Source organism: Nicotiana tomentosiformis, chromosome 1 (genome assembly GCF_000390325.3).
Source record: "Nicotiana tomentosiformis chromosome 1, ASM39032v3, whole genome shotgun sequence".
Lineage (NCBI taxonomy): Eukaryota > Viridiplantae > Streptophyta > Magnoliopsida > Solanales > Solanaceae > Nicotiana > Nicotiana tomentosiformis.
Window position 1 is genome coordinate 27,911,254 of NC_090812.1, and position 21,541 is coordinate 27,932,794.

General features: G+C 35.3%; 1 protein-coding gene across 1 annotated transcript; it reads left to right on the top strand.

Moving 5' to 3' along the window:
* The first annotated feature begins 1,074 nt into the window (after positions 1-1,074).
* LOC104108648 (ATP-dependent Clp protease proteolytic subunit 5, chloroplastic-like) lies at positions 1,075-5,981 on the top strand. The gene is made up of 9 exons (XM_009617729.4): positions 1,075-1,341; positions 1,438-1,554; positions 2,250-2,364; positions 2,464-2,556; positions 3,227-3,272; positions 3,428-3,500; positions 4,451-4,485; positions 4,574-4,662; positions 5,433-5,981. Exons 1-9 carry the CDS (start codon positions 1,223-1,225, stop codon positions 5,637-5,639), a joined length of 894 nt encoding a protein of 297 aa, XP_009616024.1. The 5' UTR covers positions 1,075-1,222; the 3' UTR covers positions 5,640-5,981.
* Positions 5,982-21,541: the final 15,560 nt, after the last annotated feature.

Consider the following 21,541-nt stretch of genomic DNA (forward strand, 5'->3'; position numbering starts at 1 on the left):
GTGTTGTGCTCTTGCTGGGAAACTAGATTTGCTAGATTACTGTCCAATCGCTTGTTCAAATGATTATGACTACGTTTTTTGGGACGGTTTCCACCTTACAGAGAAAGGCTATAGACTCCTAGTCCGTCAAGTTCTCCACCAACATATTCAAACCTTCATCTCATGACCAAATGATCCATAATTATTTCATATACTCAAGCATTGTTGTACTTTCCTCTATTTGTTTACTGTTTGGGGTTTCAACCATTGTATTTTTTCTACTTCTTTTTTATTGACTGTTTGTGATGTAGATACTTATTTTTTTTGGTACGTTAAAAATAATTGAATAAATTATTTAAAAACTTTCTTAAGCTACATGGTTTGAATCTGTTAGGAGAAAAAAGTTTAATTTCGTTAAGCGCATTTTCTCAAATTAGCAAATCGTTATTATATTTGAGACCTTCATTTATTAGAAAATCTGCATATTTGACACCTAAAATATATGATTGAATTGCCAACTTGAAAATTTAAGTGCTCTAAATAGCACCATATTTGTAATGACTTTTATAAATTGATATGTAATTAATTAATTAATAGAGGAAAGTACAACAATGCTTGTGTATATGAAATATGTAATTATCCTTAACCAAATGAAATACACAAGGATAATTTCCTTAACCAATTCATGTTCAATATGTAATTTCCTTAACCAATTCATCGTTCAATATGTAATTATCCTTAACCAAATGAAAGAATAGCCACGAAGATTTTTATGATGTTCGATACCTACTTTATCTAGGCTTGAACGTTGAGCAAAGCTAAGCTTAATATTGTTTTGCTACACTATTAAGTTAAGCCTAGCCAAGACCAACCCAATTACTTTTGCAATGAACCTCCTGGTTAAGTCTTTTTATTTTGGCAGAATGGCCTAAGTGCCCCCTAAATTTGCACAGAAATTTAAAACCGGCCTACCAATTTTCATTTTTCTCATTTTAACACCTCTACTTTTTCCAAATTACTATTTGGTTGAGCGGCGTATGTTAATGGTTTCGGTGCTAAGTTACGCTGAGAGCGCTGTTCCGCAACGTCCAAGCTCGTCGTTCTCGTTATTTGCTTACTCCAACACTCAACTACTCTTTGCCCCAAAAACCTATCTTTTTACTCTTCCCTCTACTCCGAACTCCAGCAAATATCAACACCCTTCCCTCTCTCTCTCTCTCTCACCAAAAAATTCCAAGAAAAAATGGCACATTCTTGCATAGCCACAACTTCATCCGTCTCAAAATTCAAGTACCCGATTGAATCTTGCACTCTTCCCCTAGCCCACCCCGTTTCCCTCCCTCTTAAACATCTTCCCTTCAGGTACGCGAATGGGTTTGTATATTTTCACTTGTATATGTAGCTAATGCTGAAACTTTTTCCTTAAAGTTGTGATTTTTTTTTTGGCTAATTCCGCAGGAAATTAAAGACTGTTGGGAAAGTGAAGAATAGGGCAAATAGCACCGTGAAATCCGTGTATTCCGGAGCTGAGTGGGTTTCGGCTAAGCCTTCACCTACAGGAATTTGGTCTATAAGGTTTCTAATATTCTTTAAAAACCCAATCTTTTAAGGGTCTTGTTGGAATTCCTTGTTAAATGTGCAAATTTTGTTCTTTTTTTCTTGTTAGCAGGAAATTGCTTATTTGAGATGTCAATTTGACTTATATATCTTGGGTTTATGCTCAATTTTAGCTAAACCAAGTTTAGACAATGCATAAGAAATATGGGTGTGCCTGCCTGTCTCCTGTTTAAGATGTCAATTTGACTTCAATATTAGTAGTAGAAGAAAATACTAAAGTGAGGGTTGAAAAGTTTGTTTCATATCAAAAACATCACAAGAAAGTTCGAAAATTGAATAATGGAGTGAATTTTGAATTCTTGAATGTTGGGAAGATTGTATAGAATAAAATTGTTAGTGGAATGGTGTCTTTAACAATTTGCGATGTCTAAAATGAAAAGAGTTCATATCAATTGAGACAGAGGAAGTACTACTTTTATCTTTACTTTCTTTTGCTTCTCCAGAGAATCTCGTAAGTTCTCTAGCAAAATATATTTGAAGGGTGTTCTCTTAGGTCAATTTTTGTAGGATTTATATAAGAGAAAAATCCAGTTTCGTGGACTTGTTTCATAAATCTTAAGAATTCATTGTTAACGACTTAGTTGCTTTGTCATCTTATGTGCCACATAAATCCTTTATGGCATATGATTTTTCCTTGTTATTGTGTTTTGCAGAGATGATTTGCAAGTTCCGTCTTCACCTTATTTTCCTACATATGCCCAAGGTCAAGGACCACCTCCGATGGTACAAGAGAGATTTCAGAGTGTGATCAGCCAGCTCTTCCAATATGTAAGGATTTGTGTTTTTATGGAAAATTTTACACTGACTGCCTAGTTTTGAAGTATAAGCTAAAATTTTAACTCTTGTATTATCATTATCTTCTTGTAGAGGATCATACGATGCGGTGGAGCAGTTGATGATGATATGGCTAATATCATAGTTGCTCAGCTTCTTTATCTTGATGCTGTTGATCCCACAAAGGTAATTTTCAAGACTGCATTTCTTTTTCATGGGATAGTCTTGGGTAAAATATTAGATGTTTTAATTCAAAGAGTATTCTGCATTAGGCATTCCTTCAGTAGTATACATCATATTTTGTGTCTCTTCCATCACATTTTCTTGTCTAATATTATCTGTCCACTGCTTAATTGCTTGAGCAATTTATGAACTTCTTGCCTCTTTTTCATGGTGGATTTTCCGCATGTGATGTCAATTCACATGCCAGCATAACTTGTTTGCTTGAGCTAGCCTACTGAGGCCACATTGGCCCAGTAACGAGTGAAGATAGTTGAGGCCTAAGTGAAACGTTTGAAAATCCCACCTTTCCCTCTCTTTATCTTGGTCTAAATCCTATACACTGATGTAGTCGACAGCCCTTATACCATGACTCTAAGAGGCTTAGCCCTTGATCAGCTTCATCTAAAATGAAATAAAGCTTTCTTTATATTGAACAAGAAAGAATAGAGGGATGCTTCTATGGTTTTCTTATACAGCTCTATTTCTTTTTTTAACGTATGCTTGTGTCCCTTTTCAGTGAAGCTTTTAATTCTTCCAGTGTTTTTTCCCTACTTCTTTGAACTACATCCTTTTATTTACTTTTTGCACGGCTTTCTTTTAATTCAACTGAGCAGCTCTGTAATTCATTACGCAGGACATTGTCATGTATGTCAACTCTCCAGGAGGGTCAGTAACGGCAGGTACAACCAAGTGTTTCCAGTCAAACTCACTCTGTTTCTACTGCCAATTTGCCATAGTTACTTCAGCTATTATTGCATAGTGTTGAACTGTTATAATCAGTTTTACCGTCTTTAATGCATGGTTCGTCAATTGGTATGCACCTATTATATCTCAGGGATGGCCATTTTTGACACCATGCGGCATATTCGACCTGATGTCTCTACTGTCTGTGTTGGACTCGCTGCAAGGTACTTCTTTGGTTACTTATAATACCTTTATGTTTCTCCTAGAAGATGATCTTACTGCACATTGTTTCTTGTGATGCATATTTGTGTGAAAAACACCTTTACACAGCCCATGATAGGACACCATAGCTTCCCAGCATAGGTTCTTTCTTCTTCATTTTTTTTTAAAAATTTCTGATTAGTATCTTTCCACTTCCTTTCATGCTATGGGCATTTTTGACAACCTCTCCTTTCATTTGGTATTTTGCACTCCTCTATTTTGGTGCCGAAGTTTGTCAATAATAGTTTTTTCCCCAGAAATTAGGGGAAATATTTGAAAATGTCGGCATCGGATTTGCTTTTCCTTTCACGCCGTCCTCTCCCCTTTACTCTTCCCTTCATCTTTTTTGTCACTTTTAGCCCCTTGTAAGCCCTCTTCCTATATTGTATCAGTTCATCTGATCCCAAATTCCTGAGCACTTCCCTTGAAAGGAGAAGTATCCGATCTCAGAGAAATTAATATAATATAAATTTATTTTGTTGATTTGAATAGATGTGTTATTTGTTACTATTTCCAGTTGATGTAACATTGCTTTTACAATCCACCGACCTTTCATGTTGTTACTTCCTTGACCTTCACATAGATTAGATGGGTGAGTTGGGGACAATTTACAAGTTTATTTTAAAAGTTTTTTGTCAATTGAGACTTTAGATTCAGTTACAAATGGATATTTATGGAGTCGATTTTACTTTTAGTGCTTTGCTTGAGCCGGGAGTTTATCGGAAACAGCCCCTCTACCTTCGCAAGGTAGGGGTAAGGCTGCCTACACTCTACCCTCTCCAAACCCCACTCGTAGGATTACACTGGGTTGTTGTAGTTGTACTGTAAGGTGACTGCCTTGGCTATTTTTTCTTCTTCATGGAATAACTAGATTTCCTTACGTAGCTAACTTTTATGTTTTGGGGCATTGCAGTATGGGGGCTTTTCTTCTCAGCGCGGGCACCAAAGGTAAATTAAATAGCTGATTCAAGGATAAAGCTTTATGCTATACTTCTAGATTTTGTTCTTAACTTTTGATGTGATTATCACCTTGAAGGAAAGAGATATAGCTTGCCAAATTCAAGGATAATGATTCACCAGCCTCTTGGTGGTGCTCAAGGTGGCCAAACTGATATAGATATACAGGTAATCACCACTCTATTTTATGGCACATTTAAAATTTTGCATCTAGTAGTCTATATGGCGATATATTGGTATAAAGAGTACAATATCTGGCTTCGTCCCATGGCAGAATCCCAATCCCTCATACAAAAAGATGCTATAATCAGGATTCCCTACTCTGAAAAAATTACATTCTGCTCAATTTGCGGACAAATAAAAGTACATCTGAACAATGCCCTTAAAACATAAAATGGATGGAAAATGTTCAAAATATGTTTATTTAGAGAACACATAACAAGTGGGGCAATTTTGCGATTTTGGTGGTGGTGATATAAATACAATAATTTTTATCAACCCAAACCTTGCGGATTATTTCCATCCAATCCTATCAGAGCTAATTTTCTAAGACTCTTCATTTAGAGAATGCATCTGGTTAAGACAATGTTTCCCAACTTGCTTGGGACTGAGGCATAGTAGTAGTTGTTGTATCTTAGTTTAGACAATTTTGCGATGACACAAGTTAATTTTCCAAAATTTCAGCTTATGTACACAAGTTAGTCAGAGCTTACAGATTTCTGTCTCTCTTGTGCAATAACTCAAATAGTGCAACTTCTCTTTGATAAGTTAATGGAGTAATATTGAAATATCTATGTGAAGTCCTTTCTTCTTTTCATGCTAAGACGCTGAGCCACATATAAATGCATGGATTTCATTGAATTATAATTCTAGTATTTGTGAATTGGTAATGATGGGATGGATAATTGGACCTAAACCATGCTGACATGGATTTTCAGGCTAATGAGATGTTGCATCACAAAGCTAACCTGAATGGGTACCTTGCCTACCACACTGGTCAAAGCCTTGAGAAGATTAACCAGGACACCGATCGTGATTTTTTCATGAGTGCAAAGGAAGCTAAAGAGTATGGGCTAATCGATGGTGTCATCTTGAACCCCATGAAAGCCCTTCAACCACTTGCAGCAGCTGCTGAACAATCATAGCTGAATTCCGAGACTGGTCAATTTTTTCACTTCGCGCTTGGATGATGTTTATGATAGTCATGACTAGAGATTGTAATTGATTACTGGATTTTGGGTAGAATTATCATTCCTGCTGCCAGGAGCAATTGTACACGAACGTTTACAAGTTCATCAGAGCGACAGTCAGGGAAGAGTAAAATGTAACGTTTTTCGCACAGGTCTTGATGTTTCTACTTTCATTTTTCCTTTAATAACAATCAAATTCATCTGGATGAAAGAAACTTGTATTTCTTTCTGTTCATGTTTTGTTGAAGGGCACAAGATAAATTTTGGCATTGTATCAAGTGCAATCCCTTTGGAGAAGCTTGTTTCCTACGACTGAAGACAGTTTCAATAAATCGCGAATGTGGAAGCTAGTTTATTGATTTCCCAGTTTATTGACTAACTGGATTATATTATTGTTATTGAAGAACAAAGGCTTCCAAAGGACAGCTAAGTGACAAAGAGATTTGCAACTTAAGCAGGTGTTTGGACATAAAAATAGTAATTTTTGAAAAAAAAAAATAGTATTTGAAATTGTGTTTGTACATGCATCTCACTTAAAAAAAAAATATTGTAGTTTTGTGAGTGCGAAAAAAGTTTTTTAGATATTTTTGAAAAACTCATTTTTGAATTTTGTTTAAAAATTTGCAAAATTTTATAGACAAACACATTTTTGAAAAAAAAATCGGAAAAAAAAGAAAAAAAAATTATGGGCAAACTGGTCCTAAGAGTTTGCATCCCTAGTTAAGTTTTTCATTTTTCTTCCTCAATGGAAACAGAATTATTGAACTATGTGAACAGAAAAGAAAAAAGATTTTTATTGAATCTTGACGAACTTTCCTAGTTTGCCTATACAATGCTACTCTTTATTGAAAGGTTCTCTGTGAAATGGGATGAGTTCAATTATTTGTCCTTTTTAAGGCAAGTGACATACAATCATTTATTATATCTTTTGGCACGGTAAAACATGTTTAATCTTTAATTAATTTAAGTGTATTTTTATCCTTTTATATAGAAAATATTTTATTTGAGATTATTTTACAATTATACTACCCTCATAATAAGAAATAAAACTAATAAATTTAGCATAACATATAAGTAGTGACGTAGTTTAGCATATAAAAATTCATTAAATTTGTGTCTATTCATTAAAATGAATCTTAAATATGTTTAATCCGATATCACAAGGACAAAAATAAAATTTGTCAATAATTCAGGGGCTAAAAGTGTACTTCACTCTTCAACCAAAAACGATTCACAACTAATGAGATGGGACTAGACCGTTTCGTCAGCCCAAGGTAGCCCCTCTCTGAAATGGGCCTTCCTTAGTATTAGGAAATAAAAGAGAAATTTACCACCTAATAAATATTTATTTAAATAAGTTGCAATTAATTTTAAAATATTACATATCATACAACTTATTTTAAAACATACAACTATTTATATTCCTAGTATCTCTCTTGAGATTCTCTCACCTAGAGGATTTTATTATATATCTCTCTTAAAATTCTCTTACCTAAAATGTATTCTTATATACCTCTCTTGAGATTCTTTCGCCCAACTACATATATGCTCCTTTTTCATTTTCAAAATTTTTCTTGTTCTCTCTCTCTTCTAGTTGTGTATATGATTATATATATTTGATATGCCATTACTATATGTAAAAACCTATATTGCATATTTCAAATAAATATAATATACAAATACACAAATATTATATTAGTATGCTAATATCTTATTAATCAATGATACATTAATTATTATATATTTAGTATCGATGAATATATATTCCATATACTTAATTTTTAAACTTTCCTAGTAAGTCTATATAAGTAATATATTTCACATATATACAGTATACTATATACGTGCTGCTCAAATAGATCAATTGGTATATTATATATTATTTTTTATAGTACATACAAAAATGGAATAAGTCGATTAAGTTTTTGGTCTGTAGCAGTTTATTGATATTCTGTATGACCCAAATTTACATTTTTTTTACCCTACAAAAAAGTATGATACATTATGTTGCCTTTTTTTTTTTTTTAACTCCCAATGGAGTAGAATCATAGATCTAAAAAAATATCCCAAGATAAAGAAGGAATCTGAAAGAACGAAAACATACCAACATGGAGTGCCTATCGTTGCCAAGGAAGGATACTTGGTTCATAATCACCATTTAACGAAATGGAGGATTTTTAGGGATAATTAAATATGATGCATAGTCTATTTTCTTATTTATCGGGAAGGTAGTGTTGGGATTAAAGATTGATGAATGAGAAATGGAGGGAAAGTGAGCTCACTTTTGCTTTGGAAAAAGCAAAGTGTCCCTCATTGATGATGGAAAGAAAAGTGAATATGCTTATATTGAAAAAACACTTCTCTTGGTGTTAAATGGGTTGGAAAGAAAGTAAGACTCGCGCCGTCGTCGTCGTCGCTCGGTTTCGGTCAAAGATTGATTGATTAATTAACGAAAATTCAATCTGAAACCACTCAGGACCCGCGACGCGACCCGCTCCGATCCGTTTTCTTTCTCGGATTATTTTAAATCCGTTTTCCCGCAATATTTCATTGGCGTTTTTGGTACCAACACTCCGATGAGTTAAATCGTTCTATCCTAGGAGGATAATATTCCAGCACCTCGGGGTACTTGAGGGAAATAATTTTCTTATGGACACACTGCGCATTTAGTGAGCTCGATTTATTCCGAAATTGTTTTTTCAAAAAAATATTTTTACATTCTGTTATTGCTAACTTTCTGTTTCTGTTTTTTCCTGTTTCAGAAAGTTTACTGTTTCATTATTTACAGTAATACATATTGGATAACAATCTTAAGGAAAATAATTTATTGTATTATGTATTCAGTTTTTTGGAGATTAAAACCTGTGTGATTTTCTACTCCATCTGATTTTTTTTCTATTCTGATTTGAAGATATAAAAACTTCATCGGAATATTAAGATTCAGAAATGATTTGAAGAACATAAAAAACGTCATCGATTATTGTGAAACAGTATATAAAAAACTTCGGTTTTTATTTATTAAACGTACTGTTTATCGTTCATTACAGTATTGTTTATTATTCTATTTTTTTGCCATTAATTGAACTCTTCTATTGTTGACAGTGAGAAATGGCAATTGAGAATGGAAATTCTTCTGCGACTGTGACGGCAACGACGATAGCCTCGTCAAGCCGAACTGTTATTCCACCGGCCGAGAAATCGGAGAAATTTTCTGGAGCCAACTTCAAAGGATGACAGCAAAGGGTATTTTTCTGGCTTACCACACTTGGTACGCAGAAGTTCACCAGTGAAGACCCTCCAGTGCTTGTCGCCGATATGCCAGACAATGAGAAGTTTATGATTGTTGAGGCATGGAAACATGCATACTTTCTTTGCAAAGGCTACATCCTAAGTGCTTTGGAGGATGACTTATACAATGTCTACAGTGCTGTGAAAACTTCGAAAGAATTATGGGACGCACTTGAGAAGAAGTACAAGACTGAAGATGCACGTGATAACGACAAGGTCGGGAATCCAAACTAGAGTAAGAATTTGAAAAGAAAATGCGAAAGCAATAACAATAAGGAATTGAGCAACTAGAACTAAAGGGCAGAAATAAAGGATATGGGAAAATTCAAGGAAAGAATTCCAAGAACTTCCAAGAACGCAAGTTCTATAGCCTTGACAAGATCAAAGCAACAACGTCTTGATTTATTGAAGAAATCAAACGCCTTTACTTAAAAGCAAATCAGAACAATAGATTCGGATCTTGACCGCTTTACGAGTAACTTGAGACAATAATTAATAACTAGTATTAATCGCCTTCTAAGAATACCACAAAGGAATCAAAGATATCACAATAGAGAAGTAATCTTACTACCTTGAACTATGAACTAGTAAAGGTTGAAAGATAAATCTCAAAGCACAAGTAACAAAGGTTCAAAAGAATTCTCAAAGTATGATATACTTAATCAATAATCAAGTCTCAATGAATGAGAAGAACTCCTTATTTATAGGATTACTAAGGCACAAAAAGTCCTTAAAATTAGGTAGGGTGGTTGCTAAGGCATAAAAAGTCATTACAATTAGGTAGGGTGATTGCTAAGGAGTAAGAAAAGTCATTACAATTAGGTGGGGGCGACCAAATCTCTTTGGGGCAGATTTGGACCTTAAAACTACTAGTTTGGGCCATTGATTTGGATTCCAATTGGGCTCCCTTTGAAACACCCCCTTTTAGACCTCTTTTAAGCTCATTTTGAGCCCCTTCGGTGGACTTCAAGGGCTGATTTGGTGGCCCAATCTTCCTCCTCTTGGACTTCAATTTGGATCACCAAATAATTATAAAACTTGGATAATTCATCTACTTTGGGCTTGAGCTCTTCCTCTACAATTAAAAGCTTCTTTATTAGCCATTGAAGTCCAGCAACCTTAGAGTGCAACTCTTTAGTTTGAGATCTTGTAAATGGCCTTGGAGCTTCCAAAACTCTATCCTTGTCCTTGATGCTATCATTCCCCTCTTCTTGAAAAGAATTCGTCCCCGAATTCGATCCTACATCAAACAAAGACAAGTCAGCAACATTGAATGTAGCACTTACTTGGAACTCACCAGGTAGGTCCAGCTTGTAAGCATTGTCTCCAATCCTTTCAAGGACTTGAAATGGGCCATCTCCTCTAGGGTGCAACTTTGACTTCCTTTTGGAGGGAAATCTCTCCTTTCTAAAGTGAACCCAAACTAAATCTCCAGGTTTAAAAATTACTTGTTTTCGACCCTTATTCTTTCTCAAGGCAGTTTGCTCATTTTTCTTCTCAATTGCAAGCCTTGTTTGTTCATGAATTTTTTTTATCATCTCAGCCTTTGTCCTACCATCAAGATTAACAATATCATTAGTAGGTAATGGTAATAAATCAAGGAGAGTGAAGGGATTAAAACCATAAACAACCTCAAAAGGAGACATACCTGTAGAAGAATGGATTGTTCTATTGTAAGCAAATTCAATCATAGGTAAGTGAGCCTCCCAAGAAGTTAATTTACCTTTCAAAACAGCCCTCAACATATTTTCTAAGGTTCTATTAACTACTTCAGTTTGTCCATCAGTTTGTGGGTGACAAGAAGTAGAAAACAATAATTTAGTGCCTAACTTCCCCAAAATACACGCCAAAAGTGGCTCAAAAACTTAGCATCCCTATCACTAACAATAGTTCTAGGTATACCATGCAATTTAACAACTTCTTTTACAAAAAGATCAGCAACATGTGAAGCATCATTAGTCTTTAAACAAGGAATAAAACGAGCCATTTTGGAAAACCTATCTACCACAACATATATATTATCCTTACCATACCTTGTTCTAGGCAAACCTAACACAAAATCCATAAAAATATCAATCCAAGGTGAAGTAGGAACAGGTAGTGGCGTGTAAAGACCATGTGGTAACACTTTAGATTTAGCTTGTTTACATTCCAAACACTGTGCACACATTCTTTCAACATCTTTTCTCATTCCAGGCCAAAAGAATTTTTCAGCAAGTATGTCTAGCGTCTTTGGGACTCCAAAGTGACCCATAAGCCCTCTACAATGTGCTTCCCTTACAAATACTTCACGTAAAGAGCAATTAGGGATACACAACTTATTTTCCTTAAATAGAAACCCATCTTGGAGGTTAAACCTCTCAAAAGGACCCAACTTACAATCTGCAAAAATCTTGCCAAAATCAACATCATTAGCATAAAGTCCCTTGATTTGATCAAACCCCATCAATTTAGAAGTCAGGGTAGAAACTAAGACATACCTTCTTGAAAGTGCATCCGCAACAACATTCTCTTTCCCTTGTTTGTAAGAAATTACATAAGGAAAAGTTTCAATGAATTCAACTCACTTAGCATGCCTTCTACTAAGCTTACCTTGACTCTTCAAGTATTTCAAGGATTCATGGTCAGTTTTAATGACAAACTCTCTTGGCCACAAGTAATGTTGCCATGTGGCTAAAACCCTTACCAAAGCATATAGCTCTTTGTCATAAGTGGAATAGTTCAATATGACTCCACTCAACTTCTCACTAAAGTAGGCAATAGGTTTAGAATCTTGCATCAAAACAGCACCTATTCCTTTGCCAGAAGCATCACATTCAATTTCAAAAGATTTAGAAAAATCAGGCAATTGTAACAATGGAGCAGAACATAACTTTTCTTTCAACAAGTTAAAAGCATCATCTTGTTCTTTTCCCCATGTAAAAATCTTATCCTTTTTAATAACTTCAGTTAAAGGAGAAGCAATGGTGCTAAAGTCTCTCACAAACCTCCTATAAAAACTAGCAAGTCCATGAAAACTCCTAACTTCAGTTACACTCTTAGGTTTTGGCCATTCTTTTATTGCTTTAATTTTCTCTTCATCAACCTCAATTCCTTTAGAACTAACCACAAAACCCAAGAAAATCACACGATCCACACAAAAAGTACACTTTTTAAGATTAGCAAATAAGAGTTGCTTTCTAAGAACTTCAAAAACTTATTTTAGGTGTTCTACATGCTCTTCCAAAGTGTTAGAAAAGATCAAGATATCATCAAAGTACACCACAACAAATTTTTCATGAAAATCCTTAAAGATATGATTCATTAATCTCATGAAAGTGCTAGGTGCATTAGTCAAGCCAAAAGGCATAACTAACCACTCATAAAGCCCATATTTGGTCTTAAAAGCAGTTTTCCATTCATCTCCAGGATTCATTCGAATCTGATGGTAACCACTTTTTAGATCAATTTTAGAAAAGATTTTGGATCCATGTAATTGATCCAACATGTCATCAAGACGAGGAATAGGATGGCGATACTTTACCGTTATCTTGTTGATTGCTCTACAATCCACGCACATCCTCCAAGTTCCATCCTTTTTGGGTACCAATAGGACGGGAACAGAGCAAGGGCTCATGCTCTCTCTCACAAAGCCTTTCTCAAGCAGCTCCTCAACTTGCCTTTGAAGCTCTTTTGTCTCTTCTGGATTACTCCTATAAGCAGGCCTATTTGGGATTTGTGATCCAGGAACGAAATCAATTTGATGCTCAATGCCACGTAAAGGTGGCAATCCATTAGGAATATCTTCAGGAAAGACATCTTCAAAATCCTGTAAAAGAGAAGAAATACTACGTGGCAAAGAAGAAGTTAGTAACTCATAATTAATCAAAACTTCTTTGTAAGTAAGTAGTATTATGGGCAACCCCTCTTTTCTTGCATTTAAACACTCTTTGACTTTTATATAAAAACTCACTTTTTTTATTTCCTTAGCCTCTTTCCTCTCACCAAGACTTTCTATTTTTTCATTCAAGCCCCTTTTTATCTCTTCTCTCAAATTGTTGCCCTCTCTCTCTTTCTCTCGGCCATCTCTCTTTTTTTCCAACTCTTGGCCTCCTTTCTTTTCTTTTTCCTCAAGCTCACTTTTTATCCCTCCCCTTGGTTTTCCCATTGTTTCCCTTAATCTCTTTTGATCTTCAAACACTTGAGAAGGAGATAAAGGTACAACAGTAAATTTCCTGCCATTTAGCTCAAGAGAATATCTATTCTTCCTTCCATCATGAAAAACATTCCTATCATACTGCCAAGGACGACCCAGTAAGATATGACAAGCTTGCATAGGGACTATGTCACAAAGAATATCATCCTCATATCTACCAACATTGAATGAAATCATGCATTGTTTGTTTACCTTTAGTTCACCACTATCATTTAACCATTGGAGTCTATAGGGAGTAGGGTGTTTCATGCATGCAAGTCCCAATTTTTCCACAAAGTATGAACTCACCACATTAGCACAACTACCACTATCAATGATCATAGAACAAGTTTTCCCCTTTATCCCACACCTAGTATGGAATATATTCTCCCTTTGTTCTTCACTATTGCTTCCCAAATTGATAGTCATAATCCTCCTAACTACCCCAATCATGCCATCATTAGGTAGTTCTATATCATCATCATTACTCACATCTCCCTCTTCTTCTCCCTCACTTTTTTCACTCTCATATCCTCCATCTTCTCTAAGAATGATGTTTCTTCTACTTGGACATTCATGCATCATATGTCCCCTTCCTTTACATTTATGACACTGAATAGAACTAGAAGGTATAAAAGGTTTAGGGTTAAAGGTTTTACCTCCCTCTTAGTTCTCAAATTTACCTTTATCCTTGTCTTCTTGAGGTCTAGAAGAACTCTTCATCTCTTGATTCGACCATGGCTTCTTGGAGATGGTGTTTGACCGACCTTTCCATGAGCTAGCTTGCTTTCTTTTATTTTGGTTTTCTACCTTTACAGACAAATCAACTAACTTGATAGGACCGCTCTGATACCACTTGATAACGACAAGGTCGGGAATCCAAACTAGAGTAAGAATTTGAAAAGAAAATGCGGAAGCAATAACAATAAGGAATTGAGCAACTAGAACTAAAGGGCAGAAATAAAGGATATGGGAAAATTCAAGGAAAGAATTCCAAGAACTTCCAAGAACGCAAGTTCTATAGCCTTGACAAGATCAAAGCAACAACGTCTTGATTTATTGAAGAAATCAAACGCCTTTACTTAAAAGTAAATCAGAATAATAGATTCGGATCTTCACCGCTTTACGAGTAACTTGAGACAATAATTAATAACTAGTATTAATCGCCTTCTAAGAATACCACAAAGGAATCAAAGATATCACAATAGAGAAGTAATCTTACTACCTTGAACTATGAACTAGTAAAGGTTGAAAGATAAATCTCAAAGCACAAGTAACAAAGGTTCAAAAGAACTCTCAAAGTATGATATACTTAATCAATAATCAAGTCTCAATGAATGAGAAGAACTCTTTATTTATAGGAGTACTAAGGCACAAAAAGTCCTTAAAATTAGGCAGGGTGGTTGCTAAGGCATAAAAAGTCATTACAATTAGGTAGCGTGATTGCTAAGGAGTAAGAAAAGTCATTACAATTAGGTGGGGGCGGCCAAATCCCTTTGGGGCAGATTTGGACCTTAAAACTACTAGTTTGGGCCATTGATTTGGACTCCAATTGGGCTCCCTTTGAAACACCCCCTTTTGAACCTCTTTTAAGCTCATTTTGAGCCCCTTTGGTGGACTTCAAGGGCTGATTTGGTGGCCCAATCTTCCTCCTCTTGGACTTCAATTTGGATCACCAAATAATTATAAAACTTGGATAATTCATCTACTTTGGGCTTGAGCTCTTCCTCTACAATTAAAAGCTTCTTTATTTGCCATTGAAGTCCAGCAACCTTAGAGTGCAACTCTTTAGTTTGAGATCTTGTAAATGGCCTTGGAGCTTCCAAAACTCTATCCTTGTCCTTGATGCTATCAGCATGCTTGAAGAAGTTTGTGGTTGCCAAGTTTCTAGACTATAAAATGATAGACAGCAAAACCATTGGAACCTAAGTTCAAGAACTTCAACTTATTTTTCACGACCTTATTTCTGAAGGTATGGTTGTGAATGAAGCATTTCAAGTGGCTGCAATGATTGAAAAATTATCTCCTTTGTGGAGAGATTTCAAAAACTATCTTAAGCACAAGCGCAAAGAAATGAAGTTGGAAGATCTTGTGATTCGTCTCAAGATTGAGGAAAACAACAAAACAGCCGAGAAAAAGTCTCGTGAAAATTCAATGATCATGGGAGCTAATATTGTTGAGGAGACTGCTCCAAAAAGTAAGAAGAGAAAGAGGTCTTCTGGACATACTAAGGAGCAGAACAAAAAGAAATTCAAGGGCAACTGCTACAATTGTGAAAAAGCTGGTCACAAAGCCCTTGATTGTCATCTCCCGAAAAAAGATAAGAAGAAGGAACATGCCAACATAGTGGAGAGGAATGATGACATTGATGATCTGTGTGCAATACTTTCGGAATGCAACCTAGTTGGAAATCCGAAGGAGTTGTGGATTGACTTTGGAGTCACTCGACATGTTTGTGCTGTCAAAAAAGCATTTGCGACTTACTCTACTGCTGGTCCCGAAGAAGAGCTTTCCATGGGAAATACTGCAACAACCAAGATTGAAGATTATGGGAAGATATTCCTGAAGATGACTTCCGTCAAGGTGTTAACGCTCAACAATATTCTTCATGTTCCTACTATTAGGAAGAATTTAGTTTCTACTTCTTTACTTGTTAAGAATGGATTCAAATGTGTATTTGTTTCTGACAAAGTTGTTGTAAGCAAGAATGAAATGTATGTTTGAAAGGGCTACCTCACAAAGGGCCTTTTCAAACTCAATGTAATAGTTGTTGACAGTATGAATAAAATTTCAGCTTCTTCTAATTTATTGGAGTCAAATGATTTATGGCATATTCGATTAGGACATGTCAATTATAAAACATTGCGAAAGTTAATTAATTTAGAAGTATTGCCTAAATTCGAGTGTAATAAATCAAAATGTCAAATATGTGTTGAATCTAAGTTTGTAAAACATCCTTATAAGTCTGTTGAAAGGAATTCAAATCCTTTAGACTTAATTCATACTAGCATTTGTGATATGAAGTCGACACCATCTCGAGGTGGGAAAAAGTATTTTATTAATTTTATTGACAATTGCACTTGATATTGTTATGTTTATTTGCTTAATAGCAAGGATGAAGTAATTGAAGCATTTAAGCAATACAAGAATGAAGTAGAGAATCAATTGAATAAAAAAATTAAAATGATTAGAAGTAATAGGAGTGGAGAATATGAATCTCCGTTTGCAGAAATATGTTCGGAATATGGAATTATCCATCAAACTACTGCCCCCTACACACCTCAATCCAATGGAATTGTGGAAAGAAAAAATCGGACATTAAAGAAAATGATGAATTCTTTATTAATAAATTACGGATTACCGCATAGTTTGTAGGGGGAACTATCCTTACAGCTAACCGAATACTCAACAAAGTACCCCATAGCAAAACGTAATTAATTCCATATGAAAAATGAAAAGGAAGAAAATCCAACTTGAAATATTTTAAAGTGTGGGGGTGTTTAGTAAAGGTACAAGTACCTTTACCCAAAAGGATAAAAATCGGACCAAAACCATGGATTGCGTTTTCATTGGATATGCTACAAACAATAAAGCATGTCGGTTTTTGGTTCATAAACCTGATAATCCTGAAATTCATGTTAATACGGTAATTGAATCAGATAATGCTGAATTTTTTGAAAGCATCTATCCGTATAAAACTGAATTCGAGTCGTTAAGTGAAAGGCCTAAACGACTACGGGAAGAACCAAAGGAAAATATTCCAAGTGAAGAAGATCCAAGGCGTAGCAAACGTCAAAGAACATCTACATCCTTTGGACCAGATTTTGTGACATTCTTGCTTGAAAATAAGCCTCAAACTTTTAAAGCAGCTATGTCATCTTCTGATTCAGCATTTTGGAAAGAGGCAGTCAATAGTGAGATTCAATCAATTTTAGATAACCATACATGGGAATTGGTTGACCTTCCTTCAGGAAATAAGCTTTTAGGTTCGAAATGGATCTTTAAACGGAAAATGAAAGCTGATGGCACTATTGACAAATATAAGGCAAGACTTGTTGTCAAAAGTTATAGACAAAAGGGAAGGCCTTGATTACTTTGACACTTACTCGCCAGTAATGAGTATAACATCTATTAGGGTGTTAGTGGCACTGGCGGCCGTGTATGGTCTTAAAATCCATCAAATGAATGTTAAAACAGCTTTTTTAAATGGAGAATTGGGGGAAGAGATTTACATGGAACAACGTGAGGGTTTTGTGATTCCGGGTAAAGAAAAGAAAGTGTGCAAACTTGTTATGTCGCTTTATGGACTTAAACAAGCACCCAAACAATGGCATGCCAAATTTGACCAAACAATATTGGCAAGTGGGTTTAAAATCAACGAGTGTGACAAATGTGTTTACATTAAAAATACTCCAGGACATGAAGTCATTGTTTATTTATATGTTGATGATATGTTGATAATGAGAAAAAATATAATAGTTATAAATGCTACTAAGCGCATGTTGGCTAGCAAATTCAACATGACAGACTTAGGAGTTGCTGATGTGATCTTAGAAATCAGAATTCACAAGACTCCACAAGGTCTAGCATTATCACAGTCTCACTACATTGAAAAGGTACTTGACAAGTTCAAGTATTTGGATTTCAAAATTGCCAAGACTCCAATTGATGTGAGTTATGCACTTCGAAAGAATGAAGGTGAAAGTGACTCACAAGTGGACTATGCAAGAGTATTGGGAAGTTCGATGTATATCATGAATTATACGTGACCAGATATAACATGTGCTATTAGTAAACTGAGTTGATTTACAAGTAATCCCAATCAAATATATTGGATGGCAATGAAACGAGTTTTGGGGTATCTGAAACATACCCCAAAATTACTCTTTGTATTATAACAAATATCCCTCTGTGATCGAGGGATATAGTGATGCAAATTGGATCACTGGATCATCTGAAGTTAAATTCACGAGTGGATATGTATTCACAATTGGGTGTGGAGCAGTGTCTTGGAAGTCATCCAAACAAACGTGCATCGCCCGTTCTATAATGGAATATGAATTCATAGCTTTAGATAAGGCCGGTAAAGAAGCTGAATGGCTCCAGAATTTCTTGGAAGATATTCTATTTTGGCTCTAACCTTTGGCACCAATATGTATACATTGTGATAGTCAAGCAGCAATAGGCAGGGGCAAGGAGCGTTATGTATAACGAAAAATCTCGTCATATACGACGGAGATACAATACCGTTAGACAACTACTCTCTAGTGATGTTATCACGATTGACTACGTAAAGTCAAGAGATAACGTGTCGGATCCACTTACAAAAGGCCTATCTAGAGAGGCAGTTGAAAGATCATCAAAGAGAATGGAGTTAAGGCCTAGGACAAGTCATCATGGCGGTAACTCTACCTAGCAGACTGGAGATCCCAAGAGCTAGGTTCAAAGAGATCAAAGAAAGTTATGAATGACTGTTCAACATTGTCATATAACTCAACCCATTCTTGTGATGAAGACAATGTTCAGAAATCAAGGTAAAGCATTAAGGCTTTTTGATAAGTTAATAAAGCTTAAGCCTTTTAATGATTTGTGAAGTCTGGAAGGATATGACCAGATAGTGTGTCTATAGGATTACACGTTTAGAAATCACCTATGGGAGTGTGAAGTGTAAGCCGCTTCAAGGGGAATGAAAGTGAAAGCCCATTCTCTAAGCACTCATGAAATCATGCGGTGTTCATGACTGAAACGAACACAACCATGAGAACCATAGATGGTTAAAGGTTGATTGTGTGACTTATGTTATCTAGGTATATAACAAAGCTCGACAGTTCAAAGATACCAAATCTACCGATTGACCGAGTATATCCGATATAAGTTCACTACGGAAAGTTCAAAGGGAAACCTACTTATCTAGATGCAATTAATCCTTGCATGCAAAACATACACTCGTCCGTGTATTCCTTTGTCTTATAGCCATTCCCCATTCATGTGGGGGACTGTTGGGATTAAAGATTGGTGAATGGGAAATGGAGAGAAGAAAGTGGAGGGAAATTGAGCTCCCTTTTGCTTTGGAAAGAGCAAAGTGTCCCTCATTGGTGGTGGAAAGAAAAGTGAATGTACTTATATTGAGAAAACACTTCTCTTGGTATTAAATGGGTTGGAAAGAAAGTAAGTCTCGCGCCGTCGTTGTCGTCGTCGCTCGCTCGGCTTCGGATTCAGATTCAGATTCAGATTTGGTCAAAGATCGATTGATTGATTAATCTTTTTGGACAAAGTTTCTTTCAATTATTTAATTAATTAACAAAAATTCAACCCGAAATAACCCAGAACCCGCGACGCGATCCGGTCTTGTCCGGTCCGTTTTTTTTCCGGGATTATTTTAAATCCGTTTTCCCGTAATATTTCAAACAACCTGTTCCAACAGCCATGGCTGTTTCTGAAAGGTTGCAAACCTTTTCAGAAACAGTGCCAGAAAGTCTATAAATATGCTTTGAATCCCAGAATCTTTCTTTACGAAATTTTCGGCTCTTCTTCTTCTTCTGCACAAAATCTTCAGGTGTGTTTTACAACCTTCTAGTGGTTCGCTGTTTCATCGGCGTTTTTGGTACCAAAACTCCAGTGAGTTAAATCATTCTATCCTGGGAGGATAATATTCCAGCACCTCGGGTACTTGAGGGGAATAATTTCCTTAAGGACACAATGTGCATTCAGTGGGCTCGATTTATTCCAAAATTATTTTTTCAGAAATTATTTTGACATTCTGTTGTTGCTAACTTTCTGTTTCTTTTTTTCCTGTTTCAGAAAGTTTATTGTTTCATTATTTACAGTAATATATATTGGATAACAGGTACCACACTTGGAAGATATCTTCTTTATTTATGGTTATGTTGTAGAATATGTTATTTATTTAATAGTTGTAGATTATGAAATATTTTATGATTTCATATGTAATTATGAAAATTTCCTGAAATAAAAGCCTGGGCCTACTATAGGACCGCAGCAGGAGATATTCAAAATTAATCTAATTTACAACTACTAATTGAAAATTAGTTACTATTTTAAAATTGGGGAAAGGATCGGATTTATCCCTGTATCATTGTAAATAATTTACATTTATCCTCCATTATACTTTCTGTCCAATCACCTCCCCACCATTACCAAAGTAGGCAAAAACACCGTCAAACCTAACGGTTGTCCACTCTGGCACCTCAGCCCCTCAAATAATTTGCCACGTAACAGTCCATGTCAGCATTTTTATAAATCAATCCCTAAATATAATGTTTATAAAAACACATCTGGAAATCATTTTAAAACTCAAAGTGCATCTCTATCCATTTTCGGGCATAAACTTTAGTTGACTTTATTTTACTTTACCTGATCCAAAAAATCTAGTCCAACTTATTTCTCCATCGGTATGGAAATGTTCTTCCTAATACTTTGGGTCTGAATGTTGGTTGAACTCCAGAAAGACAGCTCCATCGTTTCCTTTTTTTTTTTTTTTCCTCTCTCATTTTGTCCTTCCTTATTATTAAATAATCTTATTTTATCTTTTACCCAACTTTTTTATATAATAATTTTATCTAATACCTTACTTTTTCTTTATAATATTGCAAGTTTATTCTTCATATTGTTGGTGCATGACATAATGAAACGACCACAAACAATACAATCTGTTTAAACATTGTATACATCAAAACGATACAATACAATATAATACAATACAATACTATACAATACCTTATAAAACGATACATAACAACCATCCCAACAAGCACCACTGAAAACTCTCCCATCCTCTTCCTTCACCTTCTCCTTATTCACAGTCGGTAATAAATTTGCTCGCAATTGAATTTTTACTAAACTAATAAATACTAGGCATGTATTAATATTTATAATACACATTTATCATTCAAAAGCCTACGTCCAGTCCAAGATATTAAAGTTAAAACTATTGTTTTTTTGTATGGAGGTCGGGCAGAAGTTTAGGAATGAAGTGAAATATGAGAAAATGAGAATAACAGAGATCCAGAAATTGCGGAAAGGAGTATGGTCCATTTGGACGTATTGTCTCAAGGGTTAACAACTAACCTCTCATGGCCTGTACTCTTTTACGCAATTGGGTTCTGGCTTGCCCTTGTTTCATTTTAGAACAAAGCCAATTCATACTTAAATTTCTATTTTCAAACTCTTGCCCTTTTGTTTTCGGCTGTGTGTAGGTCCTTCTTTTCTCCTTTTGTTCAAACATCACATATACCTAGTCTACATATTTTTTGCCATTTTTCATTTTTCTCTTGTCCGTGAGTTTACTTGTTATCTACCCCTTGATTGATCTTTTCTCGACACCAATGAATTTTTGACTCGTGTCCTATCTAAAATTTTCTCTTTCTGTGAGTTT

Bases quoted from the DNA above. Each gene is read 5' to 3' on its own strand.
- LOC104108648 (XM_009617729.4), top strand. From the start codon at position 1,223: ATGGCACATTCTTGCATAGCCACAACTTCATCCGTCTCAAAATTCAAG. The intron at 3,273-3,427 runs GTACAACCAAGT...ATTATATCTCAG, and splicing joins AGGAGGGTCAGTAACGGCAG to GGATGGCCATTTTTGACACC. The intron at 3,501-4,450 runs GTACTTCTTTGG...GGGGCATTGCAG, and splicing joins TGTGTTGGACTCGCTGCAAG to TATGGGGGCTTTTCTTCTCA.